Source organism: Oculina patagonica, chromosome 5, assembly GCF_052425735.1.
Source record: "Oculina patagonica isolate OP01 chromosome 5, crgOcupat, whole genome shotgun sequence".
NCBI lineage: Eukaryota > Metazoa > Cnidaria > Anthozoa > Scleractinia > Oculinidae > Oculina > Oculina patagonica.
In genome coordinates, this window is record NC_135762.1 from 24,423,276 (window position 1) to 24,439,979 (window position 16,704).

Sequence of the window (16,704 nt, forward strand, 5' to 3'; positions counted from 1 at the left end):
AATACCTCGTATACAATGTGTGGTACTGTAGTTGTTCGTTTTTAAATTAACCGCGCGAGGGCTTTCTTTTGTTTTGGAAATGCATGTGGAGGTGATCCAGATCCAGTTGCATTCTTATACATTGAGAGTTTTCTGTCGCTGAGAATAACAATATAAGACCATTTGCGGACAAATTTACCGCCAACTCGATATCAAATTATCCGCAGTGTTGCTTTGGCCGATTGCAGCATTTGCTCATGCTCCGTGTGTGTCAACTTGTTCCTGGTAGGCGAGGAAAAAATAACCAAGCTGTTTATATGGAAAAAAGTTGGCTCGTTCCCCAGGGTCACCCTACCTTTAAAGCGAGTGACCCAGCCTCCCGAACCAACTTTGCAATTTCTCACTGATATAAACGGCGCAGCTATTTATAAAGAAACGCATGAAAAGCTCCCTCGCCCGGGGTGGCTCGGTATGGAGGGTAACCCTTCTACCAGGGACAAAAAGCCTCGATATAAACAGGCCCTTAGTATTAAGAGGCTTTCTTTCTTAAAAACACCCACTCAAATTCGCGTCAAAAAATAATTTTGTCTAAAACTCTGGCAACTGAAAGACTTTACCGAGGCTAGAACTAAAACAGATTTGGTTTGATTCAAAATGATTTTCTGGCCGCGTTAGGAGCCATTAAATATTTTGCCCTTTCGGGCCCGCCGCAACAGTTGAAAAATTAGAAAAATAGGCATTTTTGAGTTGCTGTCAAATATTTCATTCGCATCGAACACCGACAATTTTTATATCAATTTGTTCATAAACATTTCTAGTTTTCTAAGAAGGTAGCAACTTTCCCCTCGATTTATCTGGAAATGCGGAATCAAGGATATAATGACCACTTCTGATTGGCATCGAACGAAGATTGAAAACTGACCTTGATTTGGAAGCGAATATTTCAATTTCGAGACCTAGCTGATAACTCTACTCTACACAGCCGAAAAGTGTAGTCCTCTATCTGCTAAAATATGCAAAATCAAATGTACGTTTTCAGTATTTCAAAAGTTATGACCATTTGTATCAGCCTAGTATCAGCACATGTGCGAGTAATAACAACATTTCCGCTTATATTGTCGTTATTACTCGCACATGTGCTGATACAAACGGTCATAACTTTTGAAATACTGAAAACGTACATGTGATTTTGCATATTTTAGCAGATAAAGGACTACACTTCCAGCTACAAGTACCAGTGAACTTGTAGCTGGAAAATAAACAGTATAAAATGAGCTGATTGCGTTATTGGAGTTGGACGGCTAATTCCCCATGAAAACCGACTTCAACAATATAGCACTGTGACAATGTTGCCCTCCGTCGTTAGGTGGTCTTATCATCTAGTCTTGTGAAAGGCTCGGGAAACAAGTTGAGACATGTAAATATAATTTGCTTTATTATATGGAGGAGAGTGTTTTACTGGGAACTAAACCACTCGTAGATTCCATACGCCACTCCATCCGGGACCCGAGTGGCGTATTTTCCGTATGACACTCATGCGAGTGACATATCGCTCATTGACGTCACGATTTGCGCCATTTCTATTTTGCTGAATGAGCTTGGTTTCGTGTCATTTGTTGTTAGCAAGCATCGGCACGAAGGTTAAATTTGTTTAACTAAGCAACGAAAAAGAATGAGTTTTCCAAAAAGGTTAATAATGAGAATAGGATAATGGAAACCTTGACGATTTTTTAAAGATTTTAGAGGGAATTCTTCGCAAGGGATTTCACGAGTGCAAGACGTCGTGAAGAAGAAAACAAAAGCAGTTGAAAACTATTGATCGGCCATCAAGACTTTGCCGCATCGGATTCAAGTCAAAGTCAGTGATGTTTTCCGTTCTTACGTGTTATTTAGTTGACGAGTATTTTGTTTGATCGGAATTCAGTTTTTAGTGTTTCTATATCCTGGGCACGGGTGCTTTGTATTTTCTTATAAAGACGAACGCTGATTTGTAAAACTGGCTCGATTATTCGAAAACAATGAAATAAAATTCGGCAACGTCAACTACATGTGGTCTCCATATAATAAAAAGAACATTACACTTTGGCTCAAAGATATGAATTTTATGTTCTCGTGGCAAAAACGATATCACACATGCTCGTTCGCTACGCTCACTCGTGAGATATCGTTTCTGCCACTCGAACATAAAATTCATATCTTCTCGCCACCGTGTAATATCCTCTTTATATTCAAAGAATATAGGCTAGGAATACCAATCGGATGCAGTAAAGGCACTGAGATTTTATTACAGTGAGCTGAATGGACTTACATACCGTTTTGGTTTTTGCAGGTTGACGTCACAGGGAAGACCTTCAGGAAGTAAACTAACAATTGGTGTTTTGCTCTTGAATGCTTCAATAAACTTAATGTGTAGGCCTGAGTGATTTCTTCTTCAGTTGTTTTTAACCAAAACCCATGATATAGTAGTTTATTCCGAACTTTTTAGGGCCGAATTACTGGGAGGGGAAAATAACTAGATTGAAACTAGATTCCTCAGTTGATAAATTATCCTGACCATTTTATACTCCTAATTTAGTATCATGCGCAAAGACACTAAACTTTAAACCAACTAGTGTGCCTCAAATTATTCTCGACTACTCTGCAGCGGTTATGCTTGTAAAAAGGCCAGTGAAAATGGCCAGAACAAAACCTATGTTGCACGTTTTGATAGTTTCATTTGCTTCAACTTGTTTATTTTAATCAACTTATTTGGGAATGCCTCGTCATACCAATTATAACCCTTCAATCCCTAAATCATTTCAATACACACAAAAACTAAACAAAGTCATGTAGTACAGGGACCGCGGAGCATTTTTCCAATGGGGAGAGCGGCGCTGACTAGTGACTTGTAGTTGGGAGGGGGGGGGGGGGGGAGGCTGTGGAGACTCTTTTCGTAAAGGTAATCAGGGCTTTATGAGACCGATATTTTGTTCCAGATATTGCCTGAGCTTTCGACTCTTTTAAAACTTTACATTTAAAAAAATAATTCTTTTGCAGCTTAAATTAACTAATATATTGGTCGTAGGAAAAGCCACGAACAGATAGCAAAGAAGCAAACAAAGCCCTTTCTTTTTGTACTTGCACTTCCATGACCGCTTACGCAGATGTTCAGTAGTAGTAGTAGTAGTAGTAGTAGTAGTAGTAGTAGTAGTAGTAGTAGTAGTAGTAGTAGTAGTAGTAGTAGTAGTAGTAGTAGTAGTAGTAGTAGTAGTAGTAGTAGTAGTAGTAGGAGGAGGAGGAGGAGTAGTAGTAGTAGGAGGAGGAGGAGGAGGAGGAGGAGGAGGAGGAGTAGTAGTAGTAGTAGTAGTAGTAGTAGTAGTAGTAGTAGTAGTAGTAGTAGTAGTAGTAGTAGTAGTAGTAGTAGTAGTAGTAGTAGTAGTAGTAGGAGTAGTAGGAGTAGTAGTAGTAGTAGTAGTAGTAGTAGTAGTAGTAGTAGTAGTAGTAGTAGTAGTAGTAGTAGTAGTAGTAGTAGTAGGAGTAGTAGGAGTAGTAGTAGTAGTAGTAGTAGTAGTAGTAGTAGTAGTAGTAGTAGTAGTAGTAGTAGTAGTAGTAGTAGTAGTAGTAGTAGTAGTAGTAGTAGTAGGAGTAGGAGTAGTAGGAGTAGTAGGAGTAGTAGGAGTAGTAGTAGTAGTAGTAGTAGTAGTAGTAGTAGTAGTAGTAGTAGTAGTAGGAGTAGTAGTAGTAGTAGTAGTAGTAGTAGTAGTAGTAGTAGTAGTAGTAGTAGTAGTAGTAGTAGTAGTAGTAGTAGTAGGAGTAGTAGGAGTAGTAGTAGTAGTAGTAGTAGTAGTAGTAGTAGTAGTAGTAGTAGTAGTAGTAGTAGTAGTAGTAGTAGTAGTAGTAGTAGTAGTAGTAGTAGTAGTAGTAGTAGTAGGAGTAGTAGTAGTAGTAGTAGTAGTAGTAGTAGTAGTAGGAGTAGTAGTAGTAGTAGTAGGAGTAGTAGTAGTAGTAGTAGTAGTAGTAGTAGTAGTAGTAGTAGTAGTAGTAGTAGTAGTAGTAGTAGGAGTAGTAGGAGTAGTAGGAGTAGTAGTAGTAGTAGTAGTAGTAGTAGTAGTAGTAGTAGTAGTAGTAGTAGTAGTAGTAGGAGTAGTAGTAGTAGTAGTAGTAGTAGTAGTAGTAGTAGTAGTAGGAGTAGTAGTAGTAGTAGTAGTAGTAGGAGTAGTAGTAGTAGGAGTAGTAGTAGTAGTAGTAGTAGTAGTAGTAGTAGTAGTAGTAGTAGTAGTAGTAGTAGTAGTAGTAGTAGTAGTAGTAGTAGTAGTAGTAGTAGTAGTAGTAGTAGTAGTAGGAGTAGTAGTAGTAGTAGTAGTAGTAGGAGTAGTAGTAGTAGGAGTAGTAGTAGTAGTAGTAGTAGTAGTAGTAGTAGTAGTAGTAGTAGTAGTAGTAGGAGTAGTAGTAGTAGTAGTAGTAGTAGTAGTAGTAGTAGTAGTAGTAGGAGTAGTAGGAGTAGTAGTAGTAGTAGTAGTAGTAGGAGTAGTAGTAGTAGTAGTAGTAGTAGTAGTAGTAGTAGTAGTAGTAGTAGTAGTAGTAGTAGGAGTAGTAGGAGTAGTAGTAGTAGTAGTAGTAGTAGTAGTAGTAGTAGTAGTAGTAGTAGTAGTAGTAGTAGTAGTAGTAGTAGTAGTAGTAGTAGTAGCAGGAGTAGTAGGAGTAGTAGTAGTAGTAGCAGTAGTAGTAGTAGTAGTAGTAGTAGTAGTAGTAGTAGTAGTAGTAGTAGTAGTAGTAGTAGTAGTAGTAGTAGTAGTAGTAGTAGTAGTAGGAGGAGTAGTAGTAGTAGTAGTAGTAGTAGTAGTAGTAGTAGTAGTAGTAGTAGTAGGAGTAGTAGTAGTAGTAGTAGTAGTAGTAGTAGTAGTAGTAGTAGTAGTAGTAGTAGGAGTAGTAGGAGTAGTAGTAGTAGTAGTAGTAGTAGTAGTAGTAGTAGTAGTAGTAGTAGTAGTAGTAGTAGTAGTAGTAGTAGTAGGAGTAGTAGGAGTAGTAGTAGTAGTAGTAGTAGTAGTAGTAGTAGTAGTAGTAGTAGTAGTAGTAGTAGTAGTAGTAGTAGTAGTAGTAGTAGTAGTAGTAGTAGTAGTAGTAGTAGTAGTAGTAGTAGTAGTAGTAGTAGTAGTAGGAGTAGTAGTAGTAGTAGTAGTAGGAGTAGTAGTAGTAGTAGTAGTAGTAGTAGTAGTAGTAGTAGTAGTAGTAGTAGTAGTAGTAGTAGTAGTAGGAGTAGTAGGAGTAGTAGGAGTAGTAGTAGTAGTAGTAGTAGTAGTAGTAGTAGTAGTAGTAGTAGTAGTAGTAGTAGTAGTAGTAGTAGTAGTAGTAGTAGTAGTAGTAGTAGTAGTAGTAGTAGGAGTAGTAGGAGTAGTAGGAGTAGTAGTAGTAGTAGTAGTAGTAGTAGTAGTAGTAGTAGTAGTAGTAGTAGTAGTAGTAGGAGTAGTAGGAGTAGTAGGAGTAGTAGGAGTAGTAGGAGTAGTAGGAGTAGTAGTAGTAGTAGTAGTAGTAGTAGTAGTAGTAGTAGTAGTAGTAGTAGTAGTAGTAGTAGTAGTAGTAGTAGTAGTAGTAGTAGTAATAGTAATAAATTGCTTTATTTGCATGACCGTTACCGTTTACAGTGTTGCAAAAGCATATCTAAACTAAAAGTAACAAAACGATCCTATTATATCATACTAAAACTTGATTAAGTTACATCGCTTTCACCTGATAATAACAATGCATCACGTAAATTCATACATGAAGAAATAAACTTCATAACTAGCTTATTAACATGATAATCATTAGAGTTCATAAGAAGTTTAATGTTTTCTGAGGTTGTTTTCCTTTCAAAGTCAGGTACTATCTCATTGATTCGTTTTAAGAATGTCCGCCTTTGGGAAGAGTATTTGCTACAATCTAATAAGAAATGTGTTTCGTTTTCTACTTGATTTGACTTGCACAATGGACATAATCTATTTGCTGTGGGTATATGGTCAGTCTGATATCTACCCAGTTCAATCATAAGTTTGTGATTACTTAATTTAAATTTCACAAGATTTTTTCTTTCATTAAAATATCTTAACTGTTGTAAATAATCAGATGCAACGTATTCATTTTTAAAAACTTTAAAAAATTCTAATTTCCTTGAGTGTTCTAGGCTATGTCGCCAGAAAGATATATATTTCTCTTTCATATTGGTTGTGTATCGTTTAATTCTATAATTATCTAAAGATTCCGGGTCGAAATTGGGGAGATGGTAGTGTTCTATTAAATTCAAAAAATTGGAATAAAATCCGGAGTTGTTGATAGAGTGTAAGTTCTTTGACATAAGAAAAGATTGTTTGACAATTGAGTCGTTGTCTTTCTTGTTTAGATAGACAAAGTATTTCATAATTCTCTGGTTAATTGGGATAATTAAAGGTAATCTTCCAAGTTCCGCTCTACAAGCTATGTTCGAGGCCTTATTGTTTACTTCTAAGTACCGTTTACAAAATTTGAGATGAATTTTTTCTATTGGGGAACTATCCCAAGTTTTAAAATTCTGTTTCATGTACATCCCCCATATCTCACTGTTGTAGCTTAAGATAGGAAATATCATTGTGTCAAAAATTTGGGATGCAGTATTAGGTCTAAGTCTATTAAGGGTTGAGTGTTTTCGTATACTAAAAAAGGCATGCATCGCTTTTTCTTTTAAGTGTTCGAGTGCAAGAGTAAAGTTTCCCGTTGGGGTTAAACGTGTTCCTAAATACGTGTATTCTTGAACAATTTCAATTGATTCAGTGCCTATATTGAAGCTGATGTCAATGGACTTTCTTTGGCGTTTTTTAATTTATCATTATTTTTGTTTTCTTTGGATTGATTTTTAGCATCCACGTTTCGCAATAGGACGAAAGGACGTTTAAACAGTTCTGCAATCCAAGTTTGGATCTTGATAGTATAATCAAATCATCTGCGTACAACAGGGAGTTTATTTTTGTTCCATTTGGAAGTACAAATGGATCAGATAGAGTGTTTTCAAATAAATATGGCAAATTATTTATATAGAGATTAAATAAAAGGGGGCTTAGGATACACCCTTGACGTACACCTCGTGAGTAGTAGTAGTAGTAGTAGTAGTAGTAGTAGTAGTAGTAGTAGTAGTAGTAGTAGTAGTAGTAGTAGTAGTAGTAGTGTGGCTTTACAATCAAAAACAAACTAAATTAAGCTAAACTAGTAAAATGAAAACCTATTATATGTATTACAGAGATTTTAAGAAATCAATGTAAAGAGACATCTATTTATAAAAGCCCGTTCGACATCTACGATGTCGAAATTTCGTCATCTCCAGGACTAGGCGCTAATTTGTACGACGTCGGAGGCTTCGTGAACTTTACAGACAGTGTGTTTGCTGATAATAAGGCTTCTAATGACAGCAACTCAGATAAAGCAAGAGAATGGAAGCCGCTTTCCGAGTACGTGCATTCAGGAGGCGGGATTTTTATTATTTTAAACCGGTACGGCTCTAATACAGTAAATGTAACGCCAAGCGAGCATGACTCATATCAACACGACAACCACTATTTGTTTACAAATTGCCACTTTCTAAGAAACGAAGCTCGCTTGTCACGCACCAGTGAATACAAAGATCTCAATACACCAGAACTTTCTTTTAGTAGAGGTGGCGGATTGGCAGTGTTCTTCAATGGGAACGCAACTAGATGCAGCGTTGTAATCCAAGCTTGTAACTTCATTGCTAATCAGGCCTCGTGGGGAGGGGGTCTTCAAATTGAAACGACAGACAACACGGAAAACAATTCCTTTGTAATAGATGGAACGACGTTTCTGGGAAATACAGCAGATTTGGCTGGTGGAGGAGCTCGCACTGGAAATACGCCACACAAAGATGCTCAGCTTATTTTGAATCGGTTCCATATGAAGAACTGCACATTTGCAAACAACGTGGCCGTATGGGGAGGTGGTGCCTCAATCTTTGGCACAACAATTCCCCGAAAATGCGCCAAACACACAGATCCTAACGTCACTCAGTTCTACTTCAACGGATGCAGCTGGCAGAGCAACATAGGAAATGTGGGGGCCGCCATGGGGCTATATCTTTACAACTATAATGAAGACCAAATTGGACCGCAAATTCCATTCCGTGTTTGTTTTGATAATGATACCCTGTTTGAGTCTAATGAGGTTCAACTTCTTAACCGCTCCCTGACGATAGGACAAGGAGCTCTCTACAGTATGGAAGTACCTATGATATTCAAAAACACTTCCAAATTTGTGAACAATAGCAAGTCCGCCTTAGTTTTAGATGGATCAACACTCGAAGTTCATGACCAACTACAATTTATCAACAACACTGGGTTTAGAGGTGGTGCGATAGCAATGTATGGACGATCGAGAATTATTTTCCAGGAAAATGCAAACTTGACCTTTGAAGCAAATTCGTGTGAAGACAAAGGTGGAGCAATGTATATTCAAGCCCCAGGACCTCCCCTGGTAAGTTTCAACGCAACTGGTACTAACATTTACACTTGTTTCTTCGGCTATTTCAATCCCACCGTGGATTATAATGAGTGGAAAACAACCGTCATCTTTAAAGATAACAAATCGCTGCGTAGCACCTTGGGAAAGTCAGTCTATGCCACTACACTTAAAAGCTGTTGGCAAGCGGGCGAGAATCGACGAAACAACACCGTATTGAGATGGAACTTTGTCAAGTTTGAAAACTTGCCTGAAAATTTCAGGAACTTTTCTGGCGAAGTTGCGACAGACCCAGTGGATATAGAGCATGTAAAGAGTGACTGGGAGGTTGCTCCAGGTGAGGTTTTTGATGCAACTGTTATTTTGCGTGACGAGGTTAAGAATCTCGTTCCAGGAATTATTGACATTGTGATCAAACCGCCTTCAGTTGGCCTTCATAACCCATCAACCCTGTTTCTCACGACTGGCAAAAAAATTACAAATATCATTTTACACGGAAGAGAAGAAAGCAGCTTTTCTGTTGAGCTAAATTGCATCGGTAATCAACTTTTAGGAATAAAGATACAAAATGTAACGTTAAAGAAGTGTTACCCCGGATTTCGTTTTTGGAATAAAACATCCATGTGCAAATGCATGAATTCGAAGTCCTTCCCAAAATTAAGAGACCAAGCTAGAGGCGTCTCAAGATGTACTTCTGATAGGAAGAGCCTTTTGGTGAAGCAAGGATACTGGGCAGGAGAAGTTGGCGACAATTTTTCTACGTATGTCTGTCCTGATGGATACTGTAATTCAAGCGAGTCAAGCTCTAACGAGTATCGTTATGTTAAGGATTTCATGTGCAACGAAGGTAGAAATCAGAGCAGCATACTTTGCGGACAATGTGATGGAAATCACACCATAACTGTTGGTAGCGAACAATGCCAAAAGGGATGCTCGAACTGGTACTTGTTTCTCTTGATACCGTTTGGTTTAGTCCTTCTTCTGCTTGTTATGGGAATCATGCTGATAGATCTCGACGTCTTTACTGGATACCTAAACGCCTGGTTGTACTCCTACCAAGTCATGAAACTCTTAGTAGCAGATGGATTCCAATTTAACTCTTTTAGTGAATTTGTCATTGCTTTAACCAATATGCAAATTCAAGTTGAGGGCCACAGCTTCTGTTTGGCAAAAGGCTGGGACGATGCAGACAAGCTAATGGTGATGTACGCCATGCCAGTGTACGTAATAGCAATTGTCGTCTTGCTAGCGAAGATGGTGGGCGCCTTTCCAAACTGGTGCTTTAGCCAACGGGTCAGAGCTCCATTTCGCGGCATATGCACCATCCTTGTACTTTGTTATACGGATGTTACCTATATTTCTCTCAGGATTTTGCGTTACGCCAACGTTGGATCAAAGACCGTGCTTTTCGTCAATGGTGACATACAGTATTTCAAAGGGAAGCATCTCATTTATGGAATCGTTGCCATATTCTTCATTGTGGTGTTCGTGTTACCGTTTCCGTCGTTCCTTTTATTTCGCCCGCGGCTGACAAATAATCTTCGCCCCGTGCTAAATCTCAATCGCTGGAATCCGTTTTTTGATGCTCTTCAAAGTTGCTTTAAAGATCAGTATCGCTGGTGTGCGGCTTTCTACTTTATCTGCCGGCTGGGTATCCTGGTGATTTATACGTTTATGCCGGCGAGTCCAGTGAAACGACTTCTGTTGGAGGGCTGCTGTATCTTGATCCTGCTGATCTTTGCAATCCTAAGGCCCTACAAGGAAGCTCGTGATGTCAGAGAAGACGAGAAGAGCTACGAGTGGATGTACATATCTGACGTAGTACTCCTGACCACTCTTTCCTTCATTGCTATGATAAGTTCCCCAATTGACAACAACGGTACGACTACCAGAGGTGTAAAGAATGGTTTCAAAATAGTTCTCAACATTTTGTCGTGGGTCCCCATTGCAGTGTTGTTGGTGTTGGCCTGCAGTTTTGGCAGAAGATACCTACCCGCTTGCCAACGACCTCCAGATGATGCGACCGCACCAGTTATGTCTGAAACTTCAGACACCAGCAGGGCAAGCATGTCGGCAACTCCTGAACCATCCGAAACTCGACACAGCAGCAGAGGAAGCCACAGCTTGACAGGCAGGCCTCAAACACCCCGTTCTCTCTATAGTAGCATAGAGATCATTACCAACTAAAATTAAAATAAGTAACTTTCTTATATATTTGGTGAATGAAAAGTACCGTAATGACAGACAAGTAAAATCGCCTGCAGTGATTTGATGCTTTTACTCCTCGATTTATGATGAGGTTAAATTCTTTAATCTGGTTGGTTAGCAACAGTCTCGATATTTACCCGCGCTGCAATGAGGTACTCGCACTCTAGTGGGTTCCTATTTAATTCATCTAAAAAAACGCCTTAACTGTCGCCGTTGATCTTTTCGTTGATTTTTTTCCCTTGATTTTTCTACAGTTAATTGGTAACAGGACTTTATGTCGTTCCATTTTGTCTGTAGTCATATTAGTGAATACCAAAACGAATTTTCGCTTCGCAGTTGCTTAATTAGACATGCCAGGTTGACGAACATCGCGGGGATTTCGTCATTAACTGGTACTTATTCACTTAATTCAATCGAAAACTTTAAATTAGAGGTTTTAAATGGGAACCGACCAACATGTTGGCTAAAAATAGACTATACCAAAATGTTTACTTTTAAGGCTCTTGTTCCCAACAGCGCGTGCTCTTATTGGCCACTTCGAGGTCACATGACATCTAACAATAAAACCGTTTCCCGCCAAAAGTCTTTGAGCGCGCAACATTGCAAAATCTATGACGTCAGAGGGTAAGAGTGTAATGTTGCCCGATAATGTTGACCGACGACCGCCGTTTTTCTGAGTCTTCGTTGTGCTATATAACAAATCACTTAATGACTAGTCCCTCAGGAAACATTGAGATTCTCGGGGAACAAAATTAACCGTTTCCCTTGGGAGCAGTCATTAACACGCACGGCCATTTACCGGTCCTTTTGGACCGGTAGCGCGAAAATTCCTAGAAAATTTGCCTTACTTCCGTTTTCCTCCAAATTTGGAGAACAGGAAGCTGATATGATTAGCCAATTACAGAGCAATTTTGGGCCAAGACACTTGAATGTCCCTTTCATGACCAATTTTCCAAGCGTGACCCGTGTTTGTTAAAAAAATTTCAACATGGCGGCCGATGTGGAATGAACTTTGACAGACTCTAAACAGCTTTTAAAAGCCGGTGAAGATGGTTTTTGAGGAGGAAGTTGATCCAGAAATTTTTCAAGTCTCAAACAAAGTTATTTGGACAGTTAGCTCGAAATTCGAAGCGAAAAATTGAGGTAAATGATCTTTTATTTTGCTTCGCACATGTTTGTGTCTGTTTGCGATATAAGCACATGTTCTTCAAAATGCGACAAAAAACCGTTCGGATCGCCGTTTTTTTTTATGTTTAGAAACTTGCCTTTATCATAAACAATTTGTCCTTTGTCGAGTTTGGGAAGGTAAAGCTCAATTTCTTTGATAATCACTTGTTTTCTAGGGATTATGCAGACGTGAGTAGCCGCACGTAACTTGAGCTCTGATAAGTCGTTGCCATGGAAACTGAAATGCGATCCTTCTGTTTACGTAAGAAAAAAAATAATAATTAAGTCCCTCTTTGGAATTTTTTCAACCGGTTTTCGGGAGCAATTTTGTCTTAGAACACGGAAAATGATTACTTGGACCTTAAAATTTACCCAGTGGAGCGTTTTTGCACTATTTCGGTTTTACCTAAATTTTGTGACTTATTTTTACTGATTTTTTGTGATTCAAAATTTTTATGAAACGTTTTAAGTATTCATGAAGGAGATTATATTTTTTCTAGAAAGCATATTTTGTGCCCTTTCAAATGAGATATTGGAGACTTTATAGCTGTAAATACTTTTGAAGTTATTAAATAAAATGTGCGACAAGGTCAATTTTGTATTATTTTTGTTGTGACAACAATGAGTTAAGTGTATAATATTAAATTGTAAAACTATTGTGGGTTCGTCACGCAATCTTCACCTACAGCTGTACGTGCTGAGCAGAATTGCGTGACGATACAATTAGACGAGATGATGGCCAATCGTCCATTACATTATGATTGTCGTCCAGGAAAACGGAAAATAATTGGAAATTTTTTTATTGTAGGAGAAGCTAAAAAGTGGCAAAATCGTTTTTGTTTTATTTTTATTGCCTAGGATAATCAATGTATCATTGTATAGTGGAACCTTGGCTTAATACTGCACTGAGAGGCTGGACTGTATTTTCAGGCCTTCATTGTGTGGGTTTGGCAAATAAACACAGTGCATTCGAACCTCCCGTAACGGATATCTTTCATAGGCGGACCCCTAACGCTTAACACGGACATTTTTTAGCTCTGATCAGTACACAACTCCCCCAAGTTGACACTTTTTTAAGGGTGTCCGCTTACGGAAGGTTCGACTGCACATTAAAAAAAACAGTGTTTGTAGATGAGGATACAGTGTAGAAATACTTTTATTAGAATAGAGTTTTTTACAAACTTTCTAACGTCTTACCTCTAAAATACTCAAAATAAAAAGTATATAAGAGTTTCGATTTTGTAATTGGAAAACTATAAAAAATATATATATTATTCAATATTATAGACCTGTTGTGAAACTGATACGAGATTTGAATCTTTGGTTAATTTAAAACAGTTTTTAAGTGTTCACCTCTTTATCGTAAGCAAACTTACTTCAATTTTAAGTTTAAAAGTTTGATGGTCCAGAAGGAGTGATCTCGCCGGTAACTAACCTGCTGAAACTAAGAAAAAAATAACCAAGAATAAAAAAAAAAATAAAAAATGACAATTATGAAAAAGTTTGACCAGATCAAATTACGGAGTCATCATTATTTACCACCCAGAATAAATAACGACTTTCTAGGGACAAAGTAATTTACAAATTTAAATAAAATACCTCGTATACAATTTGATGCATTGTTATTGTTCGTTTTTAAATTAACCGTGGGTTATCTTTCTTTTAGGAATTGCATGTGACGGGTAAAAACACATCTTATAATGATTCTATTGAGTTTTTTGTCGCTGAGGACGACAATATATTACCATAGTTAAAAAAAAATATGTTGACGCATTTTTTTTCCACCAAATGAATTTTCATACCTCCTGAATAACTCCGTCGTCCAGGAAACTATTGCCATGACAACGCGACATTGTACAAGCACAGTTACAGCAAGGCGCCCAAAAGTGTGACCACTTTTAATTTATTCAAATTCTTTCGTGCAGATTTAATCCAATCAGAAGTCAACTGCAAGCTATCCACGGCTTTTGATTGGATTAAATCTGCACGAAAGAATTTGAATAAATTAAAAGTGGTCACACTTTTGGGCGCCTTGCTGTAAAGACAACGCGAACTATAATTAATTGATGTAATTTGAAAACTACAACAGTCATCCTGTCCGTTTATCAGAAGAATGTCAGTTCGCGATTAATTTTGTCGGAGTTTGATTTGTGATTTATTAAGGGTTGTTTTATGCTTTACGTTGAGAGGAATCCAAGATAGGATAAAATGTTAATTTTGCGAGATTGGAAAGTCAATTTTTTACAACACAAACAGTCAAAACACTGTTTTCCATAATTTTCCTTATGCTCAGTGTCGCTTATTCCATTCGTACAGAACAAAAAGAACTTGCGAGGAAAGCGAGTTCAAAAGAAAAAACAAAGAAAAACAAAACAATAACAGCATCAGCAACAACAACAATGACAACAAAAACATACCGTGACCATATGCATGATTCATTGTTTTTGTTGCTTTGCCCAAGTTTAAAGATGGCCGTCTTTGAAAGACGTATACAGTAAACACCCGCGTATAAAAACCTAGAATTTTTGGGTTCACCCTGAATGGGTTCTTATATTTTGGGGTAGTTTTTCCGAACTCAGGCTGATTAGGTTCTTAGTAGGTTCTTATTTGTAGGAGTTGTCATAGTGATACCATTCAGAGAGCTACTGTAGTACTAGTATGTCATAATGGTTGAACATTTGTATCTTAAACCGCAAAAATGCCAAGCCTTATTTTTTAAACAATAATAAATTCAGCAAAAGTCAGGGCACTCTACAGATTCAAGTCCCAAGGCTACACCAGTATAATTTTATACAGTATTCTATACTCTGTATTTAAAAGATTTTCAATTAAACAAATTTAATTGAGCATTTTAATACCCAAATATATAAGAACCTATTTAGGCTGGCTAAGAACAATAGGTTCTTATACAAAAAAAAAAAAAACACTCTTATTTTGTAGCCAAAATACTGAATTTTAATTGATAGAAATTGTGAAATTTCTGAGAAACACCATGAAAATGTGTTTTTACTGTATTTTACTGAATGTGTTGGTTTATCACGAGTTGGGTTCTTTTTCTCTAATATATCTTACTATCGGGGTACATTTTACTGTGCAGTGGGCTGAAAAATATATCGTTCGTGACGGTCTTCGTTTTGGTGGCTCCTTAAATCGGGACCCCACCGACCTGTTACATTCAAGGAATTCAAAATTGTGCGCAAACTAAAAGGATTTTTTACGCGCGTTTTTATATATTTCCGCGAGTTTTTAAAAATAGAAAACTTTTCGCTAAAATTCAATGTCGCAAAAGTTTAATTGCCAGTGTAATGAGGTTGTCAAGAAGCTGTGTAAGATTCCAGATGAACAAACAACTTGATGTCCAACCAATTTCAGTTGCCAGGAAAAATAAGAGTAATACTGATTTAGCGGTAAATGGCATTAGTGTGATGGGGTTCATTAAAAACTGCCGAGTAGTTAAAAAACTAAACTTTTCATTTGAATTTCTTTCGCTTAGTATTATTTTAAATGTCAAACAGCGAAGGCAGGGAAATACGTTTGGCAAATTATGGTTTTATCGCTCACATAAATTCGTTCTGAGCTAGTGAGCTTAGGCCCAATTTATCGGTCGCTTTTTAGCGACATCGATTTTTAATAAATTCAAGCCGTAGTAATGTTGACTCCGTTGCAGTACATCATGTAACAATGTGTTCGTTTTGTTCTTTGTGTTAGTATTGTGCTGATTTAAAGTGATCTCGCTTAGTTTTTGAGACTTAAATTATAATCCGACGCCGCAACTAAAAGGCTGCCGCCGCAATGCAATTGAACTTACAGAGAATAATAAACTCCGCAGAAATCGCAATTCAGGAAAAAAAATGTTTGCTAGCAGCTTGTAAGTTAAAACATTCGCGAAAAGTGCGTTACTTTCGATTGTCTCAACTACTGTAAATGATCTAATAAACGCCCGGGGCGTCTATTAAATTTTAGGGGTCCTGAGGAGGGGCGTTAAATAGACATGAGGCGTTTATTAGAGAGAGACGTTTATTACAATTTTACTATAACAACGTCAACAAAACAAAAAAGATGCGTATTTTGCTCTCGGAATAAGATAGGAAACAGAGTGCGAATGGGAGACATATCTAATCTGCGCTAATGAAAAGCCTAGAGATGTTCATAGTTCGATATCGATGTCTTCATCGTCATCGAGGTCAACCATGTTGGCGTCGTTGGCCTCTTCGATGTCCGAGTCAAGCAAAAACTAAACAAAGTGCGTGATTTTACATTATGGAGCGTTTCCTTTGTTTTTGAGGCGATTCTTGGAGGGGGCGTCTATAAGACACGGGGCGTTTATTAGAGAGGGGCGTCTAATATAAATTTTACACGTCAGGGGAGGCGTTTTTTTAGATACGAGGCGTTTATTTGAGAGTGGGCGTTTATTAGATAATTTACGGTAGTCTCGTTCAGGATAGTTGCAACCCTTACTCCGTGCTCTCCGACCTTTTCGGGCCCACCATAACTTGATAGTGCACGCAAAGCATGAACACATTGTTAATTTACAATAAGGGCATATAAAATAGATGCACCGCAAATATGCAGAGCCAACATTAAAGAAGCACCGCAACACAGTGGGTAAGAAAAACTAAGTATTTCAGTCGCGAACGACATGGGATATAGGTTCCCTAATGAACGGGTTTAATATTAATTGACTTCTTTGAAATGTCTCGGTTAAGGAGAACGCAAAACGAAAATGATGTTTGCATTCACTGTATTTGTTATTTTTTAGTGATTTTCATTGTCATGGTTTCAAAGTTTAAAGGACAGAAGACGAGTTTTTTGTTGTTACATCGTTATTAAAGGAAGAGTACAGTAATACTGAGCACAGAAAAGAAAAACAATTATCATTCAAGTTGTTTCAGGTTC

At 37.7% G+C, this 16,704-nt stretch overlaps 1 protein-coding gene across 1 annotated transcript; it reads left to right on the top strand.

Moving 5' to 3' along the window:
- Positions 1 to 5,922: 5,922 nt before the first annotated feature.
- On the top strand, positions 5,923 to 10,871 carry LOC144655071 (uncharacterized). Its single transcript, XM_078515291.1, has 2 exons — positions 5,923 to 5,953; positions 7,205 to 10,871. Exons 1-2 carry the CDS (start codon positions 5,923 to 5,925, stop codon positions 10,618 to 10,620), a joined length of 3,447 nt encoding a protein of 1,148 aa, XP_078371417.1. The 3' UTR covers positions 10,621 to 10,871.
- The last annotated feature ends 5,833 nt before the right edge of the window (positions 10,872 to 16,704 follow it).

What these genes read in the sequence shown, in the direction of transcription:
- LOC144655071 (XM_078515291.1), top strand. Translation starts at nt 5,923, where the DNA reads ATGGACATAATCTATTTGCTGTGGGTATATG. An exon ending in CTATTTGCTGTGGGTATATG is followed by an intron (nt 5,954 to 7,204) that starts GTCAGTCTGATA and finishes TATGTATTACAG; the next exon opens with AGATTTTAAGAAATCAATGT.